The following is a 26,291-nucleotide window of genomic DNA, read 5'->3' as shown; positions in this document are numbered from 1 at the left end:
TTTTCAGTAATGTTCACAAACACAAGTGCAACATTAAAACTAGGTGCTGGTTTTATGAAGATAGAGATAGATATCTCAATATCTATATCTCTCTGTCTTCCATTTTACCATTTAAAGACGCAACACATGTGCTGCGCAAAAGGGTGGGCCTTAACACCTACACATAGGGGTCACTGGGCAGCCTAGGTTTCTGTGCTGAGAGCGCACTCACTGTTTTCCCAGTGTAGACCGAACTGTCAGACAGCTCTTGGTGCCCACCAATGATCAGTAACTGGCATGACCAGCTCCCAATCATGTGACCACTTTGACAGCCAATCACATTGGTCACATGATCTCCCTCCCTCCAGGGCATTCAGAACCTTTTACAGGGACGGTGAGAAGGGGTTAAAAAAAATTCATTATCCATATTGAAAGTCATTACCTTAACGCAGTCTATTAGCCAGACTAGAGCCGCCACAATCTGCGGCCAAGTGTGTGGGGCTCCGACTGTGTACATGGAGCTTTTTGAAAGCGCAAAGGGGTACCTGAGGAAGAGAAAACAAAAGAATGTAATTAAAAAAAAAAAAAAGTAAACCAGCTGCTACATTTATAGGAAGGTGAGGGGTGGAGGAGCTAGGCCAGCACACAGTATTTAGGCAATCCCAGCAGTAATAAAAAGGCCAATTAAAGAGGGAATACCCTATTAGATTGTAAGCTCTCAGAAGCAGGGTTCTCATAAGCCTCTTTATTGTAACTACCGTTTTCCTTTATAATGTAAAGTGTGGCACAAACTGATTATTATAATACAGGATTTATATTGGTCAACATCAAATTCAAAACTCCCACAACAATACAATGGAAGATATTATACAGCAGGGGTCCATTTGTATTGTTATCAGTGGTCTTGAATCTCTCCACTGCCATCCCTCACCAGGTACCATTCTAAAGCACCAAGCACGGTCTGCAATGAAGGGAAAGCCTGCACCACTCCATAGAGCAGATCCTGGCAATTACTGCCTCCTAGTGGTAGATTGTGGTCCTTTCACATTTCAGCCCAGAACCGAACAGCAACGCCTTCTTAAATTTTATATTATATATATATATATATAAAATATATATATATATATATATATATATATATATATATATATATATATATATATATATATATATATATATATATATAAATATTCACAGTTTTCATCCCATAATATAAAAAGGAGAATTATTCCTAATTTTGGAACAGTGGGAGGGGCCATGGAAATTACTACTTTATGCCCCAAAAGCCAGATGCACATCCAGAACTGGGGCTGTATATTGTAAATTTAAAACCATTTTAGACCACACACCCCCCTCATTCTGGCCAGTGTATGGAAACCAAGGCTTCTTTGGAGTAGGGCTTGGGACTCAAGACAATGACCATACTGGTGAGAAGGGCCAATGGCTGCGCTGCCATCAATCTATCCAGTGAAGAGCAAAGAAGAGGCGGGAGAACGATGCGGGATCGCGCCCACGGAAATTTGGGGCACAGGTAAATAAAAACGGGGGGGGGGGGGGGGGGGGGTGCTTTGCTACGGCAGAGCTTGACAAATTTGCTTGGAATCTAGGAGCCAGCTAAAAAAGTTAGGAGCCAGAAACACACCCCGTCCCGTCAAGCTCGCGCGCAGAAGCTAACATATACATGAGTAGTGCCTGCATATGTAAGCGGTATTCAAAGCACACATGTGAGGTGTCGCTGCGATTGGTAGAGCAAGAGCAATAATTCTAGCCCTAGACCTCCTCTGCATCTCAAAACATGCAACCTGTAGAATTTTTTTAAAGGTCGCCTTTGGAGGAGATTTTAAAGGGTAAAAGTTTATCGCCATTCCATAAGCAAACGCAATTTTGAAGCATGACATGTTGGGTATCAATTTACTCGGCATAACATTATCTTTCACAATATAAAATATAAAAAGTGTGTTACCCCTGTGTTTCCCCCCCCCCAAAAAAAAGTGCGCTTGTAAGACCGCTGTGCAAATACGGCGTGACAGAAAGTATTGCAACGACCGCCATTTTATTCTCTGTTAGAATAAAAAATATATATAATGTTTGGGGGTTCCAATTAGAGGGAAGCTCCATTAGCATTGCTGGTTGTCTTGTCATACCAACGGCCACCACAAGATGGCGCCAGATTACAGAAGGAACCATAGACCTGCAGAAGGTCGCAAAGCCGCGGCCTCAATTACCGGCCGGCGCGGCGGAGGCGCACGGAGACACAGGATACCCTAGCTGTGCCGCGCCAGGTTGCTAATTTTAGTCGCAATTGCGACCTGGCACTCGCATTTTGTCGAACCCTGAGGTAGGGGCTGGGGGGAACGGACACTGCAAGTTGTTTTCTCACCTTCATGCATAGGATGTATGAAGGTGAAACACAAAGGTTTACAACCCCTTTAAGACAAATGACTCCTCATTTTAGGACAGTGGGCGGAGCTCAGGAAGGCTCCAAAGTCATGTTGGAGGAGACACACTCACCCCAGGTCTTTGAATACACGGGGGATCTCCTCCTCAAACTTGGTGCCCGGGAGTTCATAGTTGGTGCAGATGAAGCTATAGATGAAGGCGAAGATCTTCAGAAAATCCTTGGTTGAAGGACCCTGTAGTGATTTCACGGTGAGGGTCTGGGAGTAGCCGTTCTCATTCAGAAACTGTGGAGAGAAGCAGAGAATAAGAAGCTGGTTGGTTTAGTATGCATTTATGTACAGAAGAGGTGAAGCTGTTATAGCTGCAAAGGGAGGACCAACTCAATATTGAACCCTACGGACTAAGATCGGGATTACATTAAAGCTTTATATATATATATATATATATATATATATATATATATATATATATATATATATATATATATATATATTTTTTTTTTTAATTTATTTAAACCCCCCACAATCTGCTTATATTTTGACTTTATTGTCAAACAAACAATCCATTTCCATTACATACATTATTTTAGACCCAGTGGTGTCATCACTGGGTCTCTGTGCAAGGCCTGCAGAACATGGCTGGTGGGAGGAGCCGGCAGAGTGCTGTACATAGCTTAATAAAAACATCACAGCACCCGGCCTCAGTACTCCTCTCACTGATGGCAGCAGTGGGCAAGCTCTTTGGAGGGAAATGCCCTATTTTTCCCCAAAGCCGCAATCACATGATGCTCAAGTCCCGAATCTTCTCTGTCTGCATGACATGGACACTTTCTATTGGATAAAGAACAAAAAATACAGCGCACAGGGGTTTAGTGAATGTCACTTTATAGTCTTAAAAATCTTTGTAAAAAACACATGTGCATGAATAGTTGAAATAGCCGTAAATAGCACACAGCAAAATAGAACATTTAAAATCTAGTAAAAATAGTCCACAATACATAAGCAGAAGTTCATGTGGAGATGGTAGAGTGGAAACGCACACGCTTCGGGGAAGATGTTGAAAATGTGATCCTGGCATGTTTCGCGTGCCAGGACACTCTGACAAAGCGTCCTGGCACGCGAAACATGTCAGTCACGGCTCACCACAATTACCTTTGATGCCCCCATATGTTTGCAATAGTACACTGTAGTTGATGTGTTGTGCTGACACCCGGGGAATCCATTTAGTGACGCTAGCGCCAGTACTTCCACTGCTCGTTTTTTGCTCCCACCGATTGGCTCCTGGAGTCACCTGATGTTTGTTGGACGGTGTCCGGACACCTCCTTCTCTCTCCCTGTGTGACGCAACAAGGCTTCCGTCTCCCCCTCCTCGCTTCCGTGTGACGCGGCCGCGTCACTGAACCGGCTTGGTGGTTCCCTTCCAGGACTTCCCTCGCCGCTTGAGATCCTTGTTGCGAGGAAGGAACTTCTTTTCCATCAGCCCCTGAGCCAGTGTGGTCTAAACGGCAGTATCCTCCCTATATGTAAACAGCGCCAACATCTGCTACCAGCGTGGTTGTCATCTCTCCACTGACGGATTCCATCTCCCTGCATAGAGGCGTACAAGCGGCTGCTGTTATTGAGGTATCGTATCACCTCTGCATACTAGCGTATGCACACCATTTGGATCACATTTTCAACATCTTCCCCGAAGCCTGTGCGTTTCCACTCTACCATCTCCACATGAACTTCTGCTTATGTATTGTGGACTATTTTTACTAGATTTTAAATGTTCTATTTTGCTGTGTGCTATTTACGGCTATTTCAACTATTCATGCACATGTGTTTTTTACAAAGATTTTTAAGACTATAAAGTGACATTCACTAAACCCCTGTGCGCTGTATTTTTTGTTCTTTTGCCTTTTGCCCATGTCTCCTTAGTGGTTGACAGCTGCACGGGTGTGGTGTTTTTGTGAAACTTTTTAACCACACAGAACACTGTGGATTACCGTTTCTATGGTGTAGCGCTACCAGTGGGAGTTTTTTTGTATTACTTTCTATTGGATGACCCAGTGGTGGGGTCCTCCTAGTATCCAGAAGAGGAGTGACATCACTGCAAGGGGACAGATATCCCCACAGTGATCACAACGTCTCCTCTGCACTCTGTTGAAGCTGATCAAGCACAGACTATGCTACAGTCAGCTTCCTTTTCCAATCAGAACAGCTGGCATTGGACAGCTCTGAACCTGGAGGTGCTCAGAGCTGAGTGCCTCTGTGTTCATGCAAAGCAGAGAACAGCGCACAGATCTCCCGCTACACTCCATCCAACACCTATCATGGAGGTCCTGGACTACATAGAGCGGTGGCAGTATAACAAGGTGGGGGCTCTAAGCTCCCATCTATTACAACATTGTACTGAACATTCTATCTTCAGGCTCAACTTATCAATACAAAGACAAGGCGTACCTCGCACAGCTGCCGGATGCACTGCTGGATGAAGGATTTGTCATGGAGGGGTCTGGGGTCCTTTATCTTCTCGGAGCCTCCGAAAGCCCCATACTGGCTGTTCCTGTTTCCGCTGGCCCTGGAGAAAAAATTAAATAAAATTATTTGCAGATAGCCCCATATCAGGTGGAGAAAAACTAATGTAGACGGGGGAGGGGATAACACGGTTTGGGATTTCATACCGTGATGTCACCTCACTACAGGAAGTTAGGAGCTCGTTGGATTTCTGGCAGGATCAACAGGTCTTTTTCTGTATGCAGAGTTTTCAAAAAGGGATCAAATGTGCAGCATTTGCAGACATACATTTAAAGTGGAACTAAATTCACCCGTTCTCCAGCAATACGATTCCCAGAGCTCCCTTCCAGCCGCTGACATCTTCAGGTATCGGTCCCCAGCTGTTTTAATTGGCTGGCCTGAGATGACAGCACTCCAGACAGTTCAGTCATTTGGCAATGCAAATATTCTACACCGAGTTCTTTCCTGTGTCGTTGGGAGCCGGCTGTCTTTTTTCACATTCTTGCAGCCGGCCCTCAATGATATGCCATCAGGTCTGCCCTCTGTGTGTCTTCACTCCTCCAGCATCCTGAGATATGTGATGGAGATATCACAGGAGGCTGCAGGAGCAGAGACATGCCAGGAACTAGATAAGAATAGAGGTGGGGGTGGGGCGGGAGGAAAATTGAGAGGAACTCCAGTCTCCACCCGAAATAAAATTTAAAATGTCAGAAGCTACAAATACTGTAACCGCTGACTTTTAATATTAGGACACTTACCTGTCCAAGGATCCAGTAATGTCCTCACAAGAACCAATTATTTGGTCCGCTTCTGGTCAAGACGCCAATATCTTAACCAAGGGAAACTGGCAGTGAAACCCTGTGGCATCACAGCCACTTTCATACTGCGCGTTCATGAGCCGCACTGCGCTTTGTGAATGGTCCCACAGTCTTCTTGGACCTGTGTGGTGTCCCACAGGGCTATGGGGCAAGAAGGGGAGGGCTGAACTTCCACTCGGATCTCCGCAGCGATATCACCGAAAGTGGGAGCGGGTACCCGTCAACACCAGGTACCTGTTCCCCTCCCTTTAAAAAGTGCCAATGATTTAAAAAAAAAAAAAAGGGCGGGGGGAGAGAGGGCGGTAAGGTGGATGCAATCAATCAGAACTTCCCTTTCTAGGTGAAGTTCCACTATAACCGCTTGCAGCCCGCCCACCGTCAAATGACGGAGGGACGGTGTGGCTCTCTTCTGGGTGGGTATACCGAGATGGCACGCAGCTCCCCGCGCCGTATTGCTAGGACAAGGCGCGACCCCGAACTCTATAAAGAGTCGCAGCTCTTAAACCATGCGATCGGCTGTGGCCAATCACATGTAAACACGGGGATGCCAATAATCTGCTCTCATCGCCTCACACTGACAGAGTGGGTGGCGAGGAGAGCCGATCAGTGGTATCTCCTCAAAGGGGGACATCGAGGCATGCAATCAGGGCACTGATCGTCAGTGGACCGATTACAACAAAGCGCCAATCAGTGCCCAGTGATGCCAGTCAGTGCTGGCTATCAGTGTCGCCTATTAGTGCCACCCATAAATGCCCCCCCCCCCAATGCCGCCCCATCAGCGAAGAAGAATAATTACTTATTTACATACTTTACTTACAGAAACTAAGAAAAAAAAAAAAGGCAAGTACAGTAAAACCTTGGTTTGAGAGCGTTTTGCAGACAAGCAGAAGGTTAATAAATGTTGCCTTGATATACAATCGATGTCTTGATATAAGAGTAGCGTCATGTCACAAGTGAGTATGAAAAAAAGAAGAGAGGAGCCTCCAAGTGTAGTAATATGGTTACATTTAATGAAGATACAACATTTAGCAACTTATTGCTACACTTTTCTACCCTGTATAAAAAAAAAATGCTTTTATATACAAGTGCTTTGGATTACAAGCATGTTTCTGGAACGACGCTCGCAAACCAAGGTTTTACTCTAGTCAATCTCTGAAGGGAGGGTTCCCATTAATTTCAAAAACATTACCTCTTTCCAAAGAAGCTGGTCTTCCTCTCCGAGGTCCCAGAGCTCTGCTTGGCCATACTCAGCTTACCCAGCCCAGGCCTCTCTTTGCTGGAGAAAAATAAAAACAAGCAATTGCATAAGAGACAAAATGTGTACATATGCTAAATACAGGCAAATGAAACACAACGATACCCAATCCTTGGACAGCTAGAAAACAAAGCTCTAAGCAGCTTGGCAATTTACTCTAATGCCAAATGGCCCAAGATCCTTGGGGGTGGTTCCACCTCTCCAGGGTAATGCACAGCAGGTGGGCTGCAGCAGCACACACCCTATTGGTGGGTGTAAAAGTCACATGATCTCTGTCATTACTTTACAGTGAATGAAAGGATTTACCCTCTAGCTGCAGAGGCCATTTAGCTCATGTCAGATCCGATAGACCCCCACGATGTCCTCTGCTTAATGCAATACATTTCAATTAGACAAGAAGAGCACCAGATAGGTTTTATAAAGATTTTCTGCATGTTTCTAGACCCCCCTCCAATCTTACGTCCCAGAAGTCTGTAGGGACTTACGTCTGCGGGGTGGTCAGTCCCGGTCGGTTGCTGTCTTGGACCCGCAGGGGTTGCAGGGACTGCCGGTTGGCGGTTGAACTTCTCCTCATGGTTCCTGGTCAGGGACAGAAAACAATTGGTGGGTTATCGGTTCATAAGACGCCGATTATCCAATCACCGGCCGCTCCATAATCCAGGCAGCCGATATCTCCGCACACACGTCAGAGCGTCTCCTTACCCGACGTACGTTTCGTCAAATAATGACGTTGTCTGGGGAACGGGCGACGCACTGACGCATCGCGTAATGTTGGAAAGAATCGAGACCAAGCCTCGCTGTGAGTCGCAGTCTCCTAGTGACATACTGCCACGTGATGTGTAAGGAGCCAAGCCTCATTGCAAAACCAGGTCCCGATGTAAACAACTACGGTAGCCCTCAAGGTTCCGTCAGATCGTATACAAGATATACAAAAAGGGAAACGATGCCTCGATCTGAGTCAATTAGTCAGGCTCCAAATTTAAATTGGCTTGGCTCCTTACACATCACGTGGCAGTATGTCACTAGGAGACTGCGACTCACAGCGAGGCTTGGTCTCGATTCTTTCCTACATTACCCGATGCGTCAGTGCGTTGCCTGTTCCCCAGACTACGCCATTATTTGACGAAACGTACGTCGGGTAAGGAGACACTCTGACGTGTGGCGTTACGGTCCATGAGGACGGGCGTTCGTGGAAGCCGGCCGGCTCATCTTTTAAACTTTCTTGAATGACATTTTTGTAAGTGCATCTTTTATATTAAATTCAACATTTTTTACGGTACATCACTATTGTGGATTCATTTTTTCCGGTGGTTTTACTGTTGCTGTGGAAACTGGGAGAGCCCTGAGCCTGTGAGGTTGGAGACAGACTGGCTGGGGTACAGCCGCAAGCCATTAAAGCTTATCTGTCTGGTAAGCGTGTAATTTATATGGTGCTCCCTATCGGTGGTGGTTCTCTCTTTCCCAGTGTGTTATTATATGGTCAATTTTCCAATCAATTACGGTACATCACTATTGTGAGCCTTTTCTCTTTGGGATTTCTATACCATCTTCGTTAATTGGGAGGATCCTAATCCCTGATGTCGATGGCGGTTCCAGTGTAAAGACCCTGGCTGGGGTTCAGCCGCAAGCCTATTATGCTTGCCTTCTGGTAAGCGCACATCTTAAGTTCTTCACCGGTGGTGGTTACGTTTTGGCTTCACTGCATTGTTATATCTCATCATTAATATTCCAAGCTAATTGAGGACTTTTTGAATCTTTGGACTTTATTGCTTGGTCTTGCCAATATTGATTATCAATTTCAATTTTCACTTATTAGCGCAACTATAATATTTTTTCCTAATTACAGATCTCCCCTTAGCAACCAGCCCCTCCATCTAATTACAGCTCTCACCTTAGCAACCAGCCCCTCCATCTAATTACAGCTCTCACCTTAGCAACCAGCCCCTCCATCTAATTACAGCTTTCACCTTGGCAACCAGCACCTCCATCTAATTACAGCTCTCACCTTAGCAACCAGCCCCTCCATCTAATTACAGCTTTCACCTTGGCAACCAGCACCTCCATCTAATTACAGCTCTCACCTTAGCAACCAGCCCCTCCATCTAATTACAGCTCTCACCTTAGCAACCAGCCCCTCCATCTAATTACAGCTCTCACCTTAGCAACCAGCCCCTCCATCTAATTACAGCTTTCACCTTAGCAACCAGCCCCTCCATCTAATTACAGCTTTCACCTTAGCAACCAGCCCCTCCATCTAATTACAGCTTTCACCTTAGCAACCAGCCCCTCCATCAAATTACAGCTTTCACCTTAGCAACCAGCCCCTCCATCCACAGCTTTCACCTTAGCAGCCAGCCCCTCTATCTATTCACAGCTCTGACCTTACCAACTAGCCCCTCCATCTAATTACAGCTCTCACCTTAGCAACCAGCCCCTCCATCCACATCTCTCACCTTAGCAACCAGCCCCTCCATCTAGCCACAGCTCTCACCTTAGCAACCAGCCCCTCCATCTAATTACAGCTCTCACCTTAGCAACCAGCCCCTCCATCTAATTACAGCTCTCACCTTAGCAACCAGCCCCTCCATCTAATTACAGCTTTCACCTTAGCAACCAGCCCCTCCATCTAATTACAGCTTTCACCTTAGCAACCAGCCCCTCCATCTAATTACAGCTTTCACCTTAGCAACCAGCCCCTCCATCAAATTACAGCTTTCACCTTAGCAACCAGCCCCTCCATCCACAGCTTTCACCTTAGCAGCCAGCCCCTCTATCTATTCACAGCTCTGACCTTACCAACTAGCCCCTCCATCTAATTACAGCTCTCACCTTAGCAACCAGCCCCTCCATCCACATCTCTCACCTTAGCAACCAGCCCCTCCATCTAGCCACAGCCCTCACCTTAGCAACCAGCCCCTCCATCTAGCCACAGCCCTCACCTTAGCAACCAGCCCCTCCATCTAGCCACAGCACTCACCTTAACAGCCAGCCACTCAATCTAACCACAGCTCTCACCTTAGCAACCAGCCCCTCCATCTAATTACATCTTTCACCTTAGCAACCAGCCCCTCCATCCACATCTCTCACCTTAGCAACCAGCCCCTCCATCTAGCCACAGCTCTCACCTTAGCAACCAGCCCCTCCATCTAGCCACAGCTCTCACCTTATCAACCAGCCCCTCCATCTAGCCACAGCTCTCACCTTATCAACCAGCCCCTCCATCTAATTACAGCTCTCACCTTAGCAACCAGCCCCTCCATCTAATTACATCTTTCACCTTGGCAACCAGCACCTACATCTAGCCACAGCTCTCACCTTAGCAACCAGTCCCTCCGTCTAATTACAGCTTTCACCTTAGCAACCAGCCCCTCCATCTAATTACAGCAATCACCTTAGCAACCAACCCCTCCATCTAATTACATCTTTCACCTTGGCAACCAGCACCTCCATCTAGCCACAGCTCTCACCTTAGCAACCAGCCCCTCCATCTAATTACAGCTCTCATCTTAGCAACCAGCCCCTCCATCCACAGCTTTCACCTTAGCAACCAGCCCCTCCATCTAGCCACAGCCCTCACCTTGGCAACCAGCCCCTCCATCTAGCCACAGCTCTCACCTTAGCAACCAGCCCCTCCATCTAGCCACAGCTCTCACCTTAGCAACCAGCCCCTCCATCTAGCCACAGCTCTCACCTTAGCAACCAGCCCCTCCATCTAGCCACAGCTCTCACCTTAGCAACCAGCCCCTCCATCTAGCCACAGCTCTCACCTTAGCAACCAGCCCCTCCATCTAGCCACAGCTCTCACCTTAGCAACCAGCCCCTCCATCTAATTACAGCTCTCACCTTAGCAACCAGCCCCTCCATCTAATTACAGCTCTCACCTTAGCAACCAGCCCCTCCATCTAATTACAGCTTTCACCTTAGCAACCAGCCCCTCCATCTAGCCACAGCTCTCACCTTAGCAACCAGCCCCTCCATCTAATTACAGCTTTCACCTTAGCAACCAGCCCCTCCATCTAGCCACAGCTCTCACCTTAGCAACCAGCCCCTCCATCTAATTACAGCTCTCACCTTAGCAACCAGCCCCTCCATCCACAGCCCTCACCTTAGAAAACAGCCCCTCCAACTAATTACATCTTTCACCTTATCAACCAGCCCCTCCATCTATTACAGCTTTCACCTTATCAACCAGCCCCTCCATCTAATTACAGCTTTCACCTTAGCAACCAGCCCCTCCATCTAATTACAGCTTTCACCTTAGCAACCAGCCCCTCCATCTAATTACAGCTTTCACCTTAGCAACCAGCCCCTCCATCTAATTACAGCTTTCACCTTAGCAACCAGCCCCTCCATCTAGCCACAGCTCTCACCTTAGCAACCAGCCCCTCCATCCACAGCTCTCACCTTAGCAACCAGCCCCTCCATCTAATTACAGCTTTCACCTTAGCAACCAGCCCCTCCATCCACAGCTCTCACCTTAGCAACCAGCCCCTCCATCTAATTACAGCTCTCACCTTAGCAACCAGCCCCTCCATCTAACCACAGCTCTGACCTTAGCAACCAGCCCCTCCATCTAATTACAGCTTTCACCTTAGCAACCAGCCCCTCCATCTAGCCACAGCTCTCACCTTAGCAACCAGCCCCTCCATCTAATTACAGCTTTCACCTTAGCAACCAGTCCCTCCATCTAATTACAGCTTTCACCTTAGCAACCAGCCCCTCCACCTAACCACAGATCTGACCTTAGCAACCAGCCCCTCCATCTAATTACAGATTCCACCTTAGCAACCAGCCCCTCCATCTACAGCTCTCACCTTAGCAACCAGCCCCTCCATCTAGCCACAGCTCTCACCTTAGCAACCAGCCCCTCCATCTAGCCACAGCACTCACCTTAGCAACCAGCCCCTCCACCTAACCACAGATATGACCTTAGCAACCAGCCCCTCCATCTAATTACAGATTCCACCTTAGCAACCAGCCCCTCCATCTACAGCTCTCACCTTAGCAACCAGCCCCTCCATCTAGCCACAGCTCTCACCTTAGCAACCAGCCCCTCCATCTAGCCACAGCCCTCACCTTAGCAAAAAAAAAAAACTCATATATCCACAGTGTGCAGGAAAGCGATGGGGGAGGGGGGGGCGGGCGATGTGTTACGTCCCTCTCCCCTGAGTGTAAATGGAGAAGTGAAGTGAATAGGAACACTCAGCCCTATACGGCATCGGACGTGACCTGGGGTGAGGGCAAAAACCTCAAACACCCCCGAGACCAGGCCATGTCCCCCCAGCCCGGCTCCGTACTCACCAGCCGTTCTAAGCCTCTACGCAGCGGTTAATAATTCAAATTCAGCGCCTGCGCGTCCCCCAGCCCGTGCCACGCCTACGAATGACACGACCACCAACCCCCAGGCACGCTTCCACGCAGCATACGCCGTATCAAGTCCGCCGTCCAATCCAATCACCTTAAAATGGCAGTGGGCGGAGAAACTGGCGCAATGTCGGTCCGCCTTAGACCTCCCCGCAGCTCCTAATGATCACATGATCGTCACGTGGTGCAAAAAAAAATGGCGGAAGTAGCGGGCGCCATGTTTGTACACCCGGAAGTAGGCGAGCCAAGGAGCTCGGGGTGGGAGAGTAAAGATGGCGGAAGAAGATGAAGATCAGACGGTGAGATGATAATATGGAATGAATTGATGGGAATGGTTTGTGTTGCTGTGTGTGAGAGTCTCCCATTATTCTGGAGGTGAGAGGGCTGAGGTCACATGTGCCTTGTTTACACAATAAATAGTGTCAGCACCTTTTCTTCAAGCCAAACCTGAAGACTACTGACGCGTTCCGATTATTTCTATTATTTTTTTTAATTGGTTAGAACCCCCAAACATTATATATATATATATATATAAATAAATACATTTTTATTTATAGGGCAGAGACCCTAGAGAATAAATTGTCGGGTTTTGCAATTGTTTATGTCACACGGTATTTGCACAGAGGGTTTTTCAAATGCAGTTTTTGTAAAAAAAAAAAAATATGAAAAGCTACACTTTTTTTTTACATTTTTTGCGCTATAAACAAAAATAGAGCGACAATTTTGAAAAAAAAAATGCAATATTTTTTCCTTTTTGCTATAATAAATATCCCCCAAAAATATATAAAAAAAACTTTTTTTTCCTCTGCTTAGGCTGATACGTATTCTTCTACCTATTCTTGGTAAAAAAAATCGCAATAAGCGTTAATCGATTGGTTTGCGCAAAATTTATTGCGTCTACAAAATAGGGGATAGTTTTATGGCATTTTTATTAATATTTTTTTTTTTTACTACTAATGGCGGCGCTCAGCGATTTTTTTCGTGACTGCGACATTATGGCGGACACTTCGGACACTTTTGACACATTTTTGGGACCATTGTCATTTTCACACCAAAAATTGCTATAAAAATGCGTCAGGGAACACACGATCGATGACAGCGCCACTGTGAAGAACGAGGAAGCTGTGTTTACACGCGGCTCTCCCCGTTCTTCAGCTCCTGTGACCGAGTCTTAGGGAGTGTTTCTAACTGTGGGGGGATGGGACTGTCTGGAAGAGGAGACCGATCGCTGTTCCTAAGCAGTAGGAACAACAGATCAGTCTCCTCTACCCTGACAAAATGGAGATCTGTCTGTTTACATTGACAGACCTCTGTTCTGTCTCATTGTGACCGCCGGGCACGCGCGTCGCAGTGCGTTGTGCTCTTAAAGCGGCAGACGTACAGCTACGACGGCTCGCCCAGGGGACCCAACCTGCTTAAGTATAACTGTGGCAAATGATCCTCAAGTGGTTAAAATTGCGCACGTTGGCCACAAACGACGTACATTTTACTATCCATAGGCGACGCTTTAAACACTTAACCACTTCCAGACCTGCGCACGACGATGTACGTCCTGTTTTTAAAGATTGATATCTCGGTAACGGCAGCAGCTGCTGCCACAAACGAGGTATCAATCTTTAGTGTGCGCGGTCCGGTACACGATAACGGCGGTCTCCGCGTCAGATTCGCTGCGAGATCGCCGTTATCGTGGCGGGAGAGGGCCCTCCCGCCGCTTTCCCGCGCCCTCCGCCACTTACCGGAGCCGTCGGTAGCGGCGGAGGAGATCGCGACCGTTCGGCTGGTGACTGGGGACGCGACTGAAGGAAAAATCTCCTTCACCCGTCCCCATAGCTCTGCTGGGCGGAAGTGACGTCAAAACATCAGTCCCGCCCAGCCTCTTAAAGAAACATTTTTTTTTTGTCATTTGAAAAAATGACAGTTTCAATTATTTTTTTTTTTTTTGCATTTAAGTCTAAATATGAGATGTGAGGTCTTTTTGACCCCAGATCTCATATTAAAGAGGACCTGTCATGCTTTTTTCTATTACAAGGGATGTTTACATTCCTTATAATAGGAATAAAAGTGATCAAATTATTATTATTATTTTTTTCAGTGTAAAAAGTAATAAAATAAATTAAAATAAATAAGAAAACAAAAAAAATGTTTTTTTAAAGCGCCCCATCCCGACGAGCTTGCGCGCAGAAGCGAACGCATACGCGAGTAGCGCCCGCATATGAAAACGGTGTTCAAATCACACAAGTGAGGTATCGCCGCGATCGTTAGAGCGAGAGCAATAATTCTAGCCCTAGACCTACTCTGTAACTCAAATAATGCAACCTATAGAATTTTTTAAACGTCGCCTATCGAGATTTTTAAGGGTAAAAGTTTGACGCCATGCCACGAGCGGGCGCAATTTTTAAGCGTGACATGTTGGGTATCATTTTACTCAGCGTAACATTATCTTTCACAATATATAAAAAAATGGGCCAAATTTATTGTTGTCTTATTTTTTAATTCAAAAAGTGAATTTTTTCCAAAAAAAAGTGCGCTTGTAAGACCGCTGCGCAAATACGGTGTGACAAAAAGTATTGCAATGACCGCCATTTTATTCTCTAGGGTGTTAGAAAAAAATATATATAATGTTTGGGGGTTTTAAGTAATTTTCTAGCAGAAAAAACTGTTTTAGTCTTGTAAACACCAAATCTGAAAAAAACCTAAGGTCTGGAAGTGGTTAAGGACCACCTCCTGCACATATATGTCGGCAGAATGGCACGGCTGGGCACAAGCACTAACTGTACGTCCTCTTTAAGCCCAGCCGTGGGTCGCAGGCGCGCGCCCGTGACCAGGTCCTAAGCTCCGTGACCGCGGGACCCGCGGACCCGATCGCCCCTGGAGTCCCGCGATCGGTTCCCGGAGCTGAAGAACGAGGAGAGGTGAGTGTAAACGCACTGTGGCGCAGTCATTGATCGTGTGTTCCCTGATATAGGGAAACACGATCAGTGATGTTACAAGTCCAGCCCCGCCCCCCCACAGTTAGAAACACATATGAGGTCACACTTAAACCATTCAGCGCCCCGTAGTGGTTAACTCCCAAACTGCAATTGTCATTTTCACAGTAAACAATGCATTTTTATAGCATTTTTTGCTGTGAAAATGACAATGGTCCCAAAAATGTGTCAAAAGTGTCCGATGTGTCCGCCATAATGCCGCGGTCACGAAAAAAAATCGCCGATCGCCGCCATTAGTAGTAAAAAAAAAATTATTAATAAAAATGCAATAAAACTATCCCCTATTTTGTAAACGCTATAAATTTTGCGCAAATCAACCGATAAACGCTTATTGCGATTTTTTTTTACCAAAAATATGTAGAAGAATACGTATCGGCCTAAACTGAGGAACATTTTTTTTTATATATATTTTTGGGGGATATTTATTATAGCTCTATTTTTGTTTATAGCGCAAAAAATAAAAACCGCAGGTGATCAAGAACCACCAAAAGAAAGCTCTATTTGTGGGGAAAAAAAAGGACGTCAATTTTGTTTGGGAGCCACGTCGCACGACCACGCAATTGTCAGTTAAAGCGACGCAGTGCCGAATCGCAAAAACTGTCCGGGTCCTTTACCTGCATTTTGGTCCGGGTCTTAAGTGGTTAAAAGCCTTTACAGGTGACCACTTAAGATTTACAGAGAAGGTGGTAGAATTGCTGCCCATGATCTGATGTTCGCAATGATGCCTCACATGTGTGGGACGATCGCGGTTTGCGTGTGTTCATGACAGACAAACGCATTCACCTTTACGCGCTAGCATGGGTGGGGCATGTGGCTAAGATAAGCCGCTCAGCTGTGTCTACAAGCAGTGGGCGGGGAGTGGGGGGGAGACGTCCCCGCCCACTGCTTGTAGACACACCTGAGCGGCTTGGTTTAGCCACATTGGTTGGTATTAAAAGAACCGACCGTCTGCTCTTAACCGCTTAAGGACCGCCGCACGGCGATATACGTCGACAGAATGGCGCGGCTGGGCACAAGGGCGTACAGGTACATCCCCTTTAAGATCCCAGCTGTGGGTCGCGCGTGCGCCGTCGTGACCGTCCCGCGATCGGAACACAGAGATAAAGAACGTGGAGAGGTGAGTGTAAACAAACCTTCCCCGTTCTTCCTAGTGTGAGTGTCACTGATTGTCTGTTCCCTGTCATAGGGAATGACGATCAGTGACGTCACACGCCAAGCCATGCCCCCGCACAGTAAGAATCACACATTAGGTCACACTTAACCCTTACAGGTTAACCTCTTCATAGCCTGTGTAACTTTTACAGTAATCAGTGCATTTTTATAGCACTGATCGCTGTATAAATGACAATGGTCCCAAAAATGTGTCAAAAGTGTCCCATGTGTCCGCCCTAATGTCGCAGTCACAATAAAAATCGCTGATCGCCGCCATTACTAGTAAAAAATAAATAAATAATAAAAGTGCCATAAAACTACCCCCTATTATGAGTGAGTGAATTACTTATATAGCGCTACAAATGCGAACTAAATCGCCTCAATTATGTAAGATGCTATAACTTTTGCGCAAACCATTCATTGCGATTTTTTTTTATTTTTTACCAAAAATATGTAGAATACGTATCGGCCTAAACTGAGGGGAATTTCTTTTTTTTTTTATATATATATTTTTGGGGGATATTTATTATAGAAAAAAGTAAAACATATAGATTTTTTTCAAAATTGTCGCTCTATTTTTGTTTATAGCGCAAAAAATAAAAACCGCAGAGGTGATCAAATACCACCAAAAGAAAGCTCTATTTGTGGGGAAAAAAAGGACGCCAATTTTGTTTGGGAGCCACGTCGCACGACCGCGCAATTGTCAGTTAAAGCGACGCAGTGCCGAATCGCAAAAAGGGGCAAGGTCCTTTAGCAACCTAGGGAGTTTTTCTAAATGGTCCGGGGTTTAAGTGGTTAAAAACGGTAGCGGAGTGATGTCACCCCCGGTACAACCACTTGAAACCCAACGCAGGTACATGATTTGGCGGCAGGTGGTTCACACGGCTGCTTGAGGAAGGGAGAGTATTGAGTCCCTGAAACGTGTTGGCTAATGACCTGTCGTGTGAAATCAATATACAGTGGAACCTTGGATTACGAGCATAATCAGTTCCAGGAGAATGCTTGTAATCCAAAGTACTCGCATATCAAAGCGAGTTTCCCCATAGAAGTCAATGGAAACAAAGATAATTCGTTCCGCATTGACTTCTATGGCATGCAATACCGCATGTGGCCAGAGGTGGGGGGCGCCGAGAGCCTCTGAAATACTCAGAAAATCTCAGGGACAGCTCGGCTGAACTTGGAAAGGCTTGGGAACGGAGTGTTTCTGAGTATTTCTGATCGGCTCCGCTCTGCTCTGCTTGGCTCCGCTCCACCCCCACCTCAGGCCAAATGCGGTACTGCAGGCCTCATTAGCTTGAATTCTGCTTGTTTTGCGAGACAACACTCGCAAACCGCGTCAGAATTTAAAAAAAAAAGTTTCTCATTATTCAAAATGCTCGTTGACTGCGTTACTCGTAAACCGAGGTTCCACTGTATACCAGTCTGACTGATTTCTAATAGTGTTGCACTCACTCTCTCCCCTTATTGGCGCCCCCCCCCCCCTTTTTGTATTGCTTCCTTTGTGTGAAATCCCTGGTGATCCTGCCAGTCCCTCTGCTTTCCTACTGACCACACTAAGCAAGAGAAAGCAGCATGGTCAGTTCTTTAGCTGTGTGGGGGGGAACTCAGTGTACTCTCCTCCATTGAAAAGACTTGTCCTGACACGCCGCCTTCCTCCCCGCACAGCCATTCACTGGGAAGACTAGTGTGATGATGTTTCTCCTCCCCCCACCTCTCTGTGTAGCTGAGAACAGAAGGAATGTGATCACTTATTTATTTATTTAAAAAAAATAATAATAATTATGTGTTTTTTTTTTCTTTATTACAAGGTGAAGGCTCACATACACTTCATTTATTTAAAGTTCTGCTTTTCCAGTTTGAGGAGGAGAGCGAGGAAACGGCAGGAGGAGCGGAGGGAGGACTCGGCAGGAGGAAGAGGCTCTTCGCTAAGGAGTGTAAGTTGGAACTTTTAGTGGGGGGATAAGTAAAGGGGCTGTCTTCACATATTACCCCATTGCAAAGGTCCTGAGGGAGCTCTTTGCTTTTACCCATCATGAGACGTTTCTTGTGTGACACCTTGGTAATGAGACACCTTGGGCCGGATTCACATAGGTTAGCGGATCTTTAGATCCACGTAACCTATCTGATTTACGATCCGCCACCGCAAGTTTTTGAGGCAAGTGGTTAATTCAGAAAGCACTTACCTCAAAACTTGGCGGCGTATCGTAAATCCCCTGGCGGAATTCAACTTCCGCGGCTAGGGGGCGTGTAGTATTTAAATCAGGCGCGTTCCCGCGCCGATCGAACAGCGCATGCGCCATCCGCCAATTTACCCAGCGTGCATTGTGGTAAATGACGTCGCAAGGACGTCATTGGTTTCGACGTGAACGTAAATGGCGTCCAGCCCCATTCACGGACGAGTTACGCAAACGACGTAAAAATTTTAAATCGCGACGCGGGAACGACGGCCATACTTAACATTGGCTGCGCCTCATAGACCCAGGGGTAACTATCTGCCGGAAAAAGCCGAACGCAAACGACGTAAAAAAAAAAGCGGTCGATCGTTTCTGAATCGGCGTATCTCCTCATTTGCATATTCGTCGCGTAAATAAACCGAAACGCCACCTAGCGGCCGGCCTGGAATTGCAGCCCAAGATCCGACGGTGTAAGTCACTTACACCTGTCGGATCTTAGGCATATATATGCGTAACTGATTCTATGAATCAGTCGCATAGATACGACGGACGGAACTCAGAGATACGACGGCGTATCAGGAGATGCACCGTCGTATCTTCTTTCTGAATCCGGCCCCTTTTGTGTAGACCATCAGGTGAGACTGAACCGGCTGATATTAATTTGCACTGACAAGGGGCAGGATTGCTTTCTAATTACTGATAGATTTCAGTTGTTGTCTTGGCTTTCCGTGCCCTTTTGCACCTCCCTCTCTTCATGTATTCATTACTTTTCCCCCCGTGTCTTTCCATTTTATTACACAGAACTTCATTTCTGAATGTATTTGTTTTGGCGTCTTTGTGTGTATGGATTGTTACCGACATGTGGGGGAAATTTCATGTCAATTTGAACCTTTTAGAAATATATTTACCTAGCCACTTAACCACTTAAGGACCGGACCAATATGCTGCTAAATTACCCAAGGGGTTTTTACAATTCGGCACTGCGTCGCTTTAACAGACAATTGCGCGGTCGTGCGACGTGGCTCCCCAACAAAATTGGCGTCCTTTTTTTCCCACAAATAGAGCTTTCTTTTGGTGGTATTTGATCACCTCTGCGGTTTTTATTTTTTGCACTATAAACAAAAATAGAGCGACAATTTTGAAAAAAAATCAATATTTTTTACTTTTTGCTATAATAAATATCCCCCAAAAACATATATAAAAATTATTTTTTCCTCAGTTGAGGCCGATACGTATTCTTCTACCTATTTTTGGTAAAAAAAATCGCAATAAGCATTTATCGATTGGTTTGCGCAAAATTTATAGCGTTTACAAAATAGGGGATAGTTTTATTGCATTTTTTTTTTTTTTTTTACTACTAATGGCGGCGATCAGCGATTTTTTTTCATGACTGCAACATTATGGCGGACACTTCGGACAATTTTGACACATTTTTGGGACCATTGTCATTTTCACAGACCCGCGGAAAGGCAGGGACGTACATGTACGCCCATTTGCCTGTACGTGCCATTCTGCCGACGTATATCTACATGCGGCGGTCGGGAAGCGGTTAAGGACCGCCTCCTGCACATTTACGTCGGCAGAATGGCACGGCTGGGCACAGGCACGTATAGGTATGTCCTGTACTAGTACCCAGCCGTGGGTTGCTAGTACCCAGCTCTGGGACCCAATCGCCGCTGGAGTCCCGCGATCGCTCCCCGGAGCTGAAGAACGGGGAGAGCTGTATGTAAACATAGCTTCCCCATTCTTCACTGTGGCTCCGTCATTGATCGTCTGTTCCCTTTTATAGGGAGACACAATCAATGACATCACACCTACAGCCACACCCCCTACAGTTGTAAACACATATTAGGTCACACATAACTCCTTCAGCGCCCCCTTGTGGTTAACTCCCAAACTGCAATTGTCATTTTCACAGTAATTGGTGCATTTTAAATGCATTTTTTGCTGTGAAAATGACAATGGTCCCAAAAATGTGTCAAAATTGTCCGATGTGTCCGCCATAATGTCGCAGTCACGAAAAAAATCGCTGATCGCCGCCATTAGTAAAAAAAATAATAATAAAAATGCAATAAAACTATCCCCTATTTTGTAAACGCTATCAATTTTGCGCAAACCAATCGATAAACGCTTATTGCGATTTTTTTTTTACCGAAAATAGGTAGAAGAATACGTATCGGCCTAAACTGAGGGAAAAAAAAAGTTTTTTTTATATATTTTTGGGGGATATTTATTATAGCAAAATGTAAAAAATATTGCATTTTTTTCAAAATTGTCGCTCTATTTTTGTTTATAGCGCAAAAAATAAAAACCGCAGAGGCGATCAAATACCACCAAAAGAAAGCTCTATTTGTGGGGAAAAAAGGACGCCAATTTTGTTTACGAGCCACGTCGCACGACCGCGCAATTGTCAGTTAAAGCGACGCAGTGCCGAATCTCAAAACATGGCCGGGTCCTTTAGCTGCATAAAGGTCCCGGTCTTAAGTGGCTAGAAAATTGGTGACGTGTTCAATACTTATTTTTCCCCGCTGTATAAATATAGGGCAAAATAATTGACTTTTCTTAGAACGGGGAGTAAACTGCAGCATCTATAGCAACCAATACTAATGTCATTGATCATGTGGCTTACTTCTGTAAACTGAAATCTGATTGGTTGCTGTAAGTTAGCACCTTCAGCACATCGGCACTTTATAGTGAGCCCAGTATGACCAGTGTATTGTCATTTACTGGTGGTGTCACCCGTACTGACGCTCTGCTCTCTCCTGTAATGACACGGTGTCACCCGTACTGACGCTCTGCTCTCTCCTGTAATGACACGGTGTCACCTGTACTGACGCTCTGCTCTCTCCTGTAATGACACGGTGTCACCCGTACTGACGCTCTGCTCTCTCCTGTAATGACACGGTGTCACCCGTACTGACGCTCTGCTCTCTCCTGTAATGACACGGTGTCGCCCGTACTGACGCTCTGCTCTCTCCTGTAATGACACGGTGTCACCCGTACTGACGCTCTGCTCTCTCCTGTAATGACACGGTGTCACCCGTACTGACGCTCTGCTCTCTCCTGTAATGACACGGTGTCACCCGTACTGACGCTCTGCTCTCTCCTGTACTGACGCTCTGCTCTCTCCTGTACTGACGCTCTGCTCTCACCTGTAATGACACGGTGTCACCCGTACTGACGCTCTGCTCTCTCCTGTAATGACACGGTGTCACCCGTACTGACGCTCTGCTCTCCCCTGTAATGACATGGTGTCACCCGTACTGACGGTCTGCTCTCTCCTGTAATGACACGGTGTCACCCGTACTGACGCTCTGCTCTCTCCTGTACTGACGCTCTGCTCTCTCCTGTACTGACGCTCTGCTCTCTCCTGTAATGACACGGTGTCACCCGTACTGACGCTCTGCTCTCTCCTGTAATGACACAGTGTCACCCGTACTGACGCTCTGCTCTCTCCTGTAATGACACGGTGTCCCCCGTACTGACGCTCTGCTCTCTCCTGTAATGACACGGTGTCACTCGTACTGACGCTCTGCTCTCTCCTGTAATGACACGGTGTCACCCGTACTGACGCTCTGCTCTCTCCTGTACTGACGCTCTGCTCTCTCCTGTACTGACGCTCTGCTCTCTCCTGTACTGACGCTCTGCTCTCTCCTGTACTGACGCTCTGCTCTCTCCTGCAGTGCGCTGTATGATGTATGGATTCGGAGACGATCAGAACCCGTATACAGAGTCTGTGGATATTCTGGAGGATCTGGTGATCGAATTCCTCACTGAAATGGTCAGTATAAAATATCTATTACCGTATATACTCGAGTATAAGCCGAGTTTTTCATCACATTTTTTTGTGCTGAAAATGCCCCCCCCCCTCGGCTTATACTCGAGTCACCTTTTAGCGCCTGATCTCACGGACTTTGTGGACCCGGTACCGGCCGGCCGTAGGTCCCCTGGATCCCAAAAGTTTGTTGTCCGCGGGACCTACGGCTGGGGAGCACCAATTTTTTTCAAAGCCGGACACCCCTTCCATAGACTCCCATGTTAAACGGTCATTTCTCAGATGATTTTGGGGACCCGGTACCGGACCTTCATAGGTTCCCTGGACCTGGAACTTGGCACACACGTAGCCCCATTTCTCCTCTACAAGTGTGCAAAGTTTGTTGTCTGGGGGACCTACGGCCATGGGAGCACCAATTTTTCAACCCGAGCACCCCTTCCATAGACTTCCATGTTAAACGTCTGTCTAGTCATGGGCACAGTGAGGCACCCCTTCCATAGACTCCCATGTCATTTCTCAGATGACTTTGGGGACCCGGTACCGGACGGTCATAGGTCCCCTGGACCCAGAACTTGGCAGACATGTAGTCCCATTACTCCTCTACAAGTGTGCAAAGTTTGTTGTCTGGGGGACCTACGGCTGTGGAGCACCGATTTTTCAACCCGAGCACCCCTTCCATAGACTCCCATGTTAAACGTCTGTCTAGTCATGGGCACAGTGAGGCATGGGCACAGTGAGGCATGGGCACAGTGAGGCATGGGCACAGTGAGGCATGCACAGGGACGCCATCAGGGGGGTACAGGCAGTACACCTGTAAGGGGCCGGAGGTCCCTAGGGTCCCTGGATGGCAACCCCCCTTTTTTATTTTATTTTTAAATATTTGTTTAATATTTTTTTTGTTTTTATTAAAGGGCCCAGAGGTCCCCAGGGGCCCGGATTGCAACCCCCTTTTTTTTTATATAAAAAATGTTTTAGATTTTTTTTTTATATATATTTTTTTTATTTCTTTTTTTTTAGTTTGTATTTTTATTAAAGGGCCCAGAGGTCCCCAGGGCCCTGGATGGCAAACCCCCCCCCCCTTTTATTTTTTATATAAAAAAAAAAAATTATGGGGGTAATCCACAAAAGGGATTCGCCGTCGTATCCCTGTTTCTATCTATGTAACTGATCCACAGAATCAGTTTACCATAGTTAGGCAGAAGATCCGACATCTGTAATTGAATTACACTGTCGGATCTTAAGGATGCAATTCTAGGCCGGCCGCTAGGTGGCGAGGCCATTGCGGCCGGCCTAGAATATGCAAATGAACACTTACGGCGATTCACGAATGCTCCGACGGGCCCGTCGCTCTAATGCTACGTCATTTACGTCGAGTTACGCCGTGTAAAAATAGGGCTGAGTCCTATTTGACTAAGCCCTATTAAGTATGGCCGTCGTTCCTGCGTCGAAAATTCAAACTCTACGTCGTTTGCGTAAGACGTCCGTGAATGGCGCTGGACGCCATTTACGTTACCGTCTAGGCAAATGACGTCGGAGCGACGTCAGTTAGCGCAATGCACGTCGGGTAAGTTACCCGACGGAGCATGCGCAGTACGTCCGGCGCGGGAGCGCGCCTAATTTAAATGGGACTCGCCCCATTAGATTCGGCACGCCTTGCGCCGGACGGATTTGAGTTACACCGCCGCAAATTTCCAGGTAAGTGTGTTGTGGATCGATATCTAACTTAGGAAATTTGCGGCAGTGTAACTTAAATCACTTAAGTTACGTTGCGCTGCGGGGCTGTGGAATTGGCCCTATATATTTTTTTCTTTCTTTTTTTTTTTTTTCTATTAAAGGGCCCGGTGGTCCCCTCTGGGCCCCTTACAAAAAAAAGAAATGAAAAAAGATATATATATATGTATGTGTGTATATATATATATATATATATATATATATATATATATATATATATATACACATATATATCTTTTTTCATTTCTTTTTTTTTTGTAAGGGGCCCAGAGGTCCCCAGGGCAACCCCCCAATTTGTGGCAACCCCCGCTTCTCAATTCGCGGAACCCCCCCCGCTTTACAATTTGAGGTGGCAGCACCCCCTCTGCTCCAGGGGGCCCATGCCTGAAGCTGTGTAGGGGGCCCCATAATTCCTGATGGCAGCCCTTGGCATGCACATCGACACAGTGAGGCATGGGCACAGTGAGGCATGCCGATGGACACCCTAGTCTTATACTCGAGTCAATAAGTTTTCCCATTTTTTGTGGTAAAATTAGGTGCCTCGGCTTATATTCAGGTCGGCTTATACTCGAGTATATACGGTATGTTGCTTGTCGGTGTAAATATCACAAATCTTTGCTAGTTTTGGTTTTATTTTGGTTCTTCAGTTGGGTGTTCTAGTAAAGTTTGAAAAATACATTTGTAAAGGGAAAGTACAATGAAGGGAGATTTACTAGAACTGGAGCTCTCAGAATCTGGTGCAGCTCTGCATGGCAGCCAATCAGCTTCTAACTCAAGCCTCGTACACGCGATCGGATTTTCCGCGGGCAAAGCGTAGGATTTTTGTCCGAAGTGTGTCGGCCACGAACTTTGCCTTGCATACAAACGGCACACAATTGCTGGCCAACAAACACGTTTTTTCAGCTCTAAACTGAGGAAAAAAAATGTTTATATATATTTTTGGGGGATATTTATTATAGCAAAATGTAAAAAATATTACATTTTTTTTTTAAATTGTCGCTCTATTTTTGTTTATAGCTCAAAAAATAAAAACCGCAGAGGTGATCAAATACCACCAAAAGAAAGCTCTATTTGTGGGAAAAAAAGGACGCCAATTTTGTTTGGGAGCCACGTCGCACGACCGCGCAATTGTCAGTTAAAGCGACGCAGTGCCGAATCGCAAAAACTGGCCGGGTCCTTTAGCTGCCTAAAGGTCTGGGTCTTAAGTGGTTAAAGCAACGCAGTGCCGAATAACAAAAAATGTCCCAGGCATTAAGCAGGAAAATCTTCCAGGGCTGAAGTGGGTAAAATGGACCTGTCATTGAGTCTTCATGAAAAAAATATCCTGACTTTAAAATCGTTTTATTACATTTTATGATTGTGTTTTTTCTTGTGTCCTCAGTAGTCTTATAATATTGATTATGCTGCATATCTTTCCCTAGACACACAAGGCCATGTCCATCGGGCGCCAGGGGCGGGTCCAGGTGGAGGACATTGTGTTTCTGATCCGCAAGGACCCGCGGAAGTTTGCCAGAGTGAAGGATCTGCTCACCATGAACGAGGAACTGAAACGCGCTAGAAAGGCGTTCGATGAGGCAAACTACGGTTCCTGAGCAACCCTCCGCTATTATGGTGTTATCATCCCGTATTCGATGCATCGCATGCTTTACCAGTGTGGGATCATATTATTATTATTATTGTTATTTTTTATGTAAATATTGTTACAAGGAAAAAAATATGTTTTTATATAAGTATTTGTTTTTTTTAACCACTTGCCGCCCGCCCTATAACAAAATGACGGCGGCAAAGTGATTTCCATATCCTGACTGGAAGTCATATGACGTTCTCAGGATATTGAGCCGGGGGGGGGGGGGGGGGGCGCGAATCGCGGCGGTCATTGTTGCGGGGTGTCAGTCTAGGTAAAGAGTCTCTGACGGAGACTCTTTACCACGTGATCAGCCGTGTCCAATCGGCTGATCACGATGTAAACAAGAAGAGCCGGTTATCGGCTTTTCCTCACTCGCGTCTGTCAGACACGAGTAGAGGAGAGCCGATCGGCTGCTCCTCTGACAGGGGGGGTTTGTGTTGATCGATTATCAGCACAGCCCCCCCGGGGATGCCCACACTAGACCACCAGGGATGCCATCAGACCACCAGGGATGCCCACCACCAGGTATAC

The 26,291-nt window shown here is 46.3% G+C and overlaps 2 protein-coding genes across 2 annotated transcripts in view; one reads left to right on the top strand and one right to left on the bottom strand.

The window, feature by feature from the left end:
• Positions 1 to 12,357, bottom strand: part of LOC120928084 (kinetochore protein NDC80 homolog) — a 59,329-nt gene extending 46,972 nt beyond the window's left edge. The window contains exons 1-6 of the mRNA XM_040339177.1: positions 12,252 to 12,357; positions 7,436 to 7,529; positions 6,885 to 6,971; positions 4,824 to 4,941; positions 2,491 to 2,663; positions 422 to 524 (exon numbers count right to left, since the gene is read on the bottom strand). Of these exons, the coding sequence (XP_040195111.1) occupies positions 422 to 524; positions 2,491 to 2,663; positions 4,824 to 4,941; positions 6,885 to 6,971; positions 7,436 to 7,524 (570 nt within the window). The 5' untranslated portion in view covers positions 7,525 to 7,529; positions 12,252 to 12,357. The remainder of the gene's footprint in view (positions 1 to 421; positions 525 to 2,490; positions 2,664 to 4,823; positions 4,942 to 6,884; positions 6,972 to 7,435; positions 7,530 to 12,251) is intronic.
• Positions 12,358 to 12,571: 214 nt separating this feature from the next.
• On the top strand, positions 12,572 to 25,785 carry TAF13 (TATA-box binding protein associated factor 13). Its single transcript, XM_040339719.1, has 4 exons — positions 12,572 to 12,613; positions 18,309 to 18,387; positions 22,311 to 22,408; positions 25,555 to 25,785. Exons 1-4 carry the CDS (start codon positions 12,587 to 12,589, stop codon positions 25,723 to 25,725), a joined length of 375 nt encoding a protein of 124 aa, XP_040195653.1. The 5' UTR covers positions 12,572 to 12,586; the 3' UTR covers positions 25,726 to 25,785.
• The last annotated feature ends 506 nt before the right edge of the window (positions 25,786 to 26,291 follow it).

The sequence above is a fragment of the Rana temporaria genome, chromosome 2 (assembly GCF_905171775.1).
Source record: "Rana temporaria chromosome 2, aRanTem1.1, whole genome shotgun sequence".
In the NCBI taxonomy this organism is placed as follows: domain Eukaryota; kingdom Metazoa; phylum Chordata; class Amphibia; order Anura; family Ranidae; genus Rana; species Rana temporaria.
Note: the sequence above shows the minus strand (reverse complement) of the source record. Positions and strands in the feature narration are given on the sequence as shown.

Bases quoted from the DNA above. Each gene is read 5' to 3' on its own strand.
- TAF13 (XM_040339719.1), top strand. From the start codon at position 12,587: ATGGCGGAAGAAGATGAAGATCAGACG. The intron at 12,614-18,308 runs GTGAGATGATAA...CTGCTTTTCCAG, and splicing joins AAGAAGATGAAGATCAGACG to TTTGAGGAGGAGAGCGAGGA. The intron at 22,409-25,554 runs GTCAGTATAAAA...ATCTTTCCCTAG, and splicing joins TCGAATTCCTCACTGAAATG to ACACACAAGGCCATGTCCAT.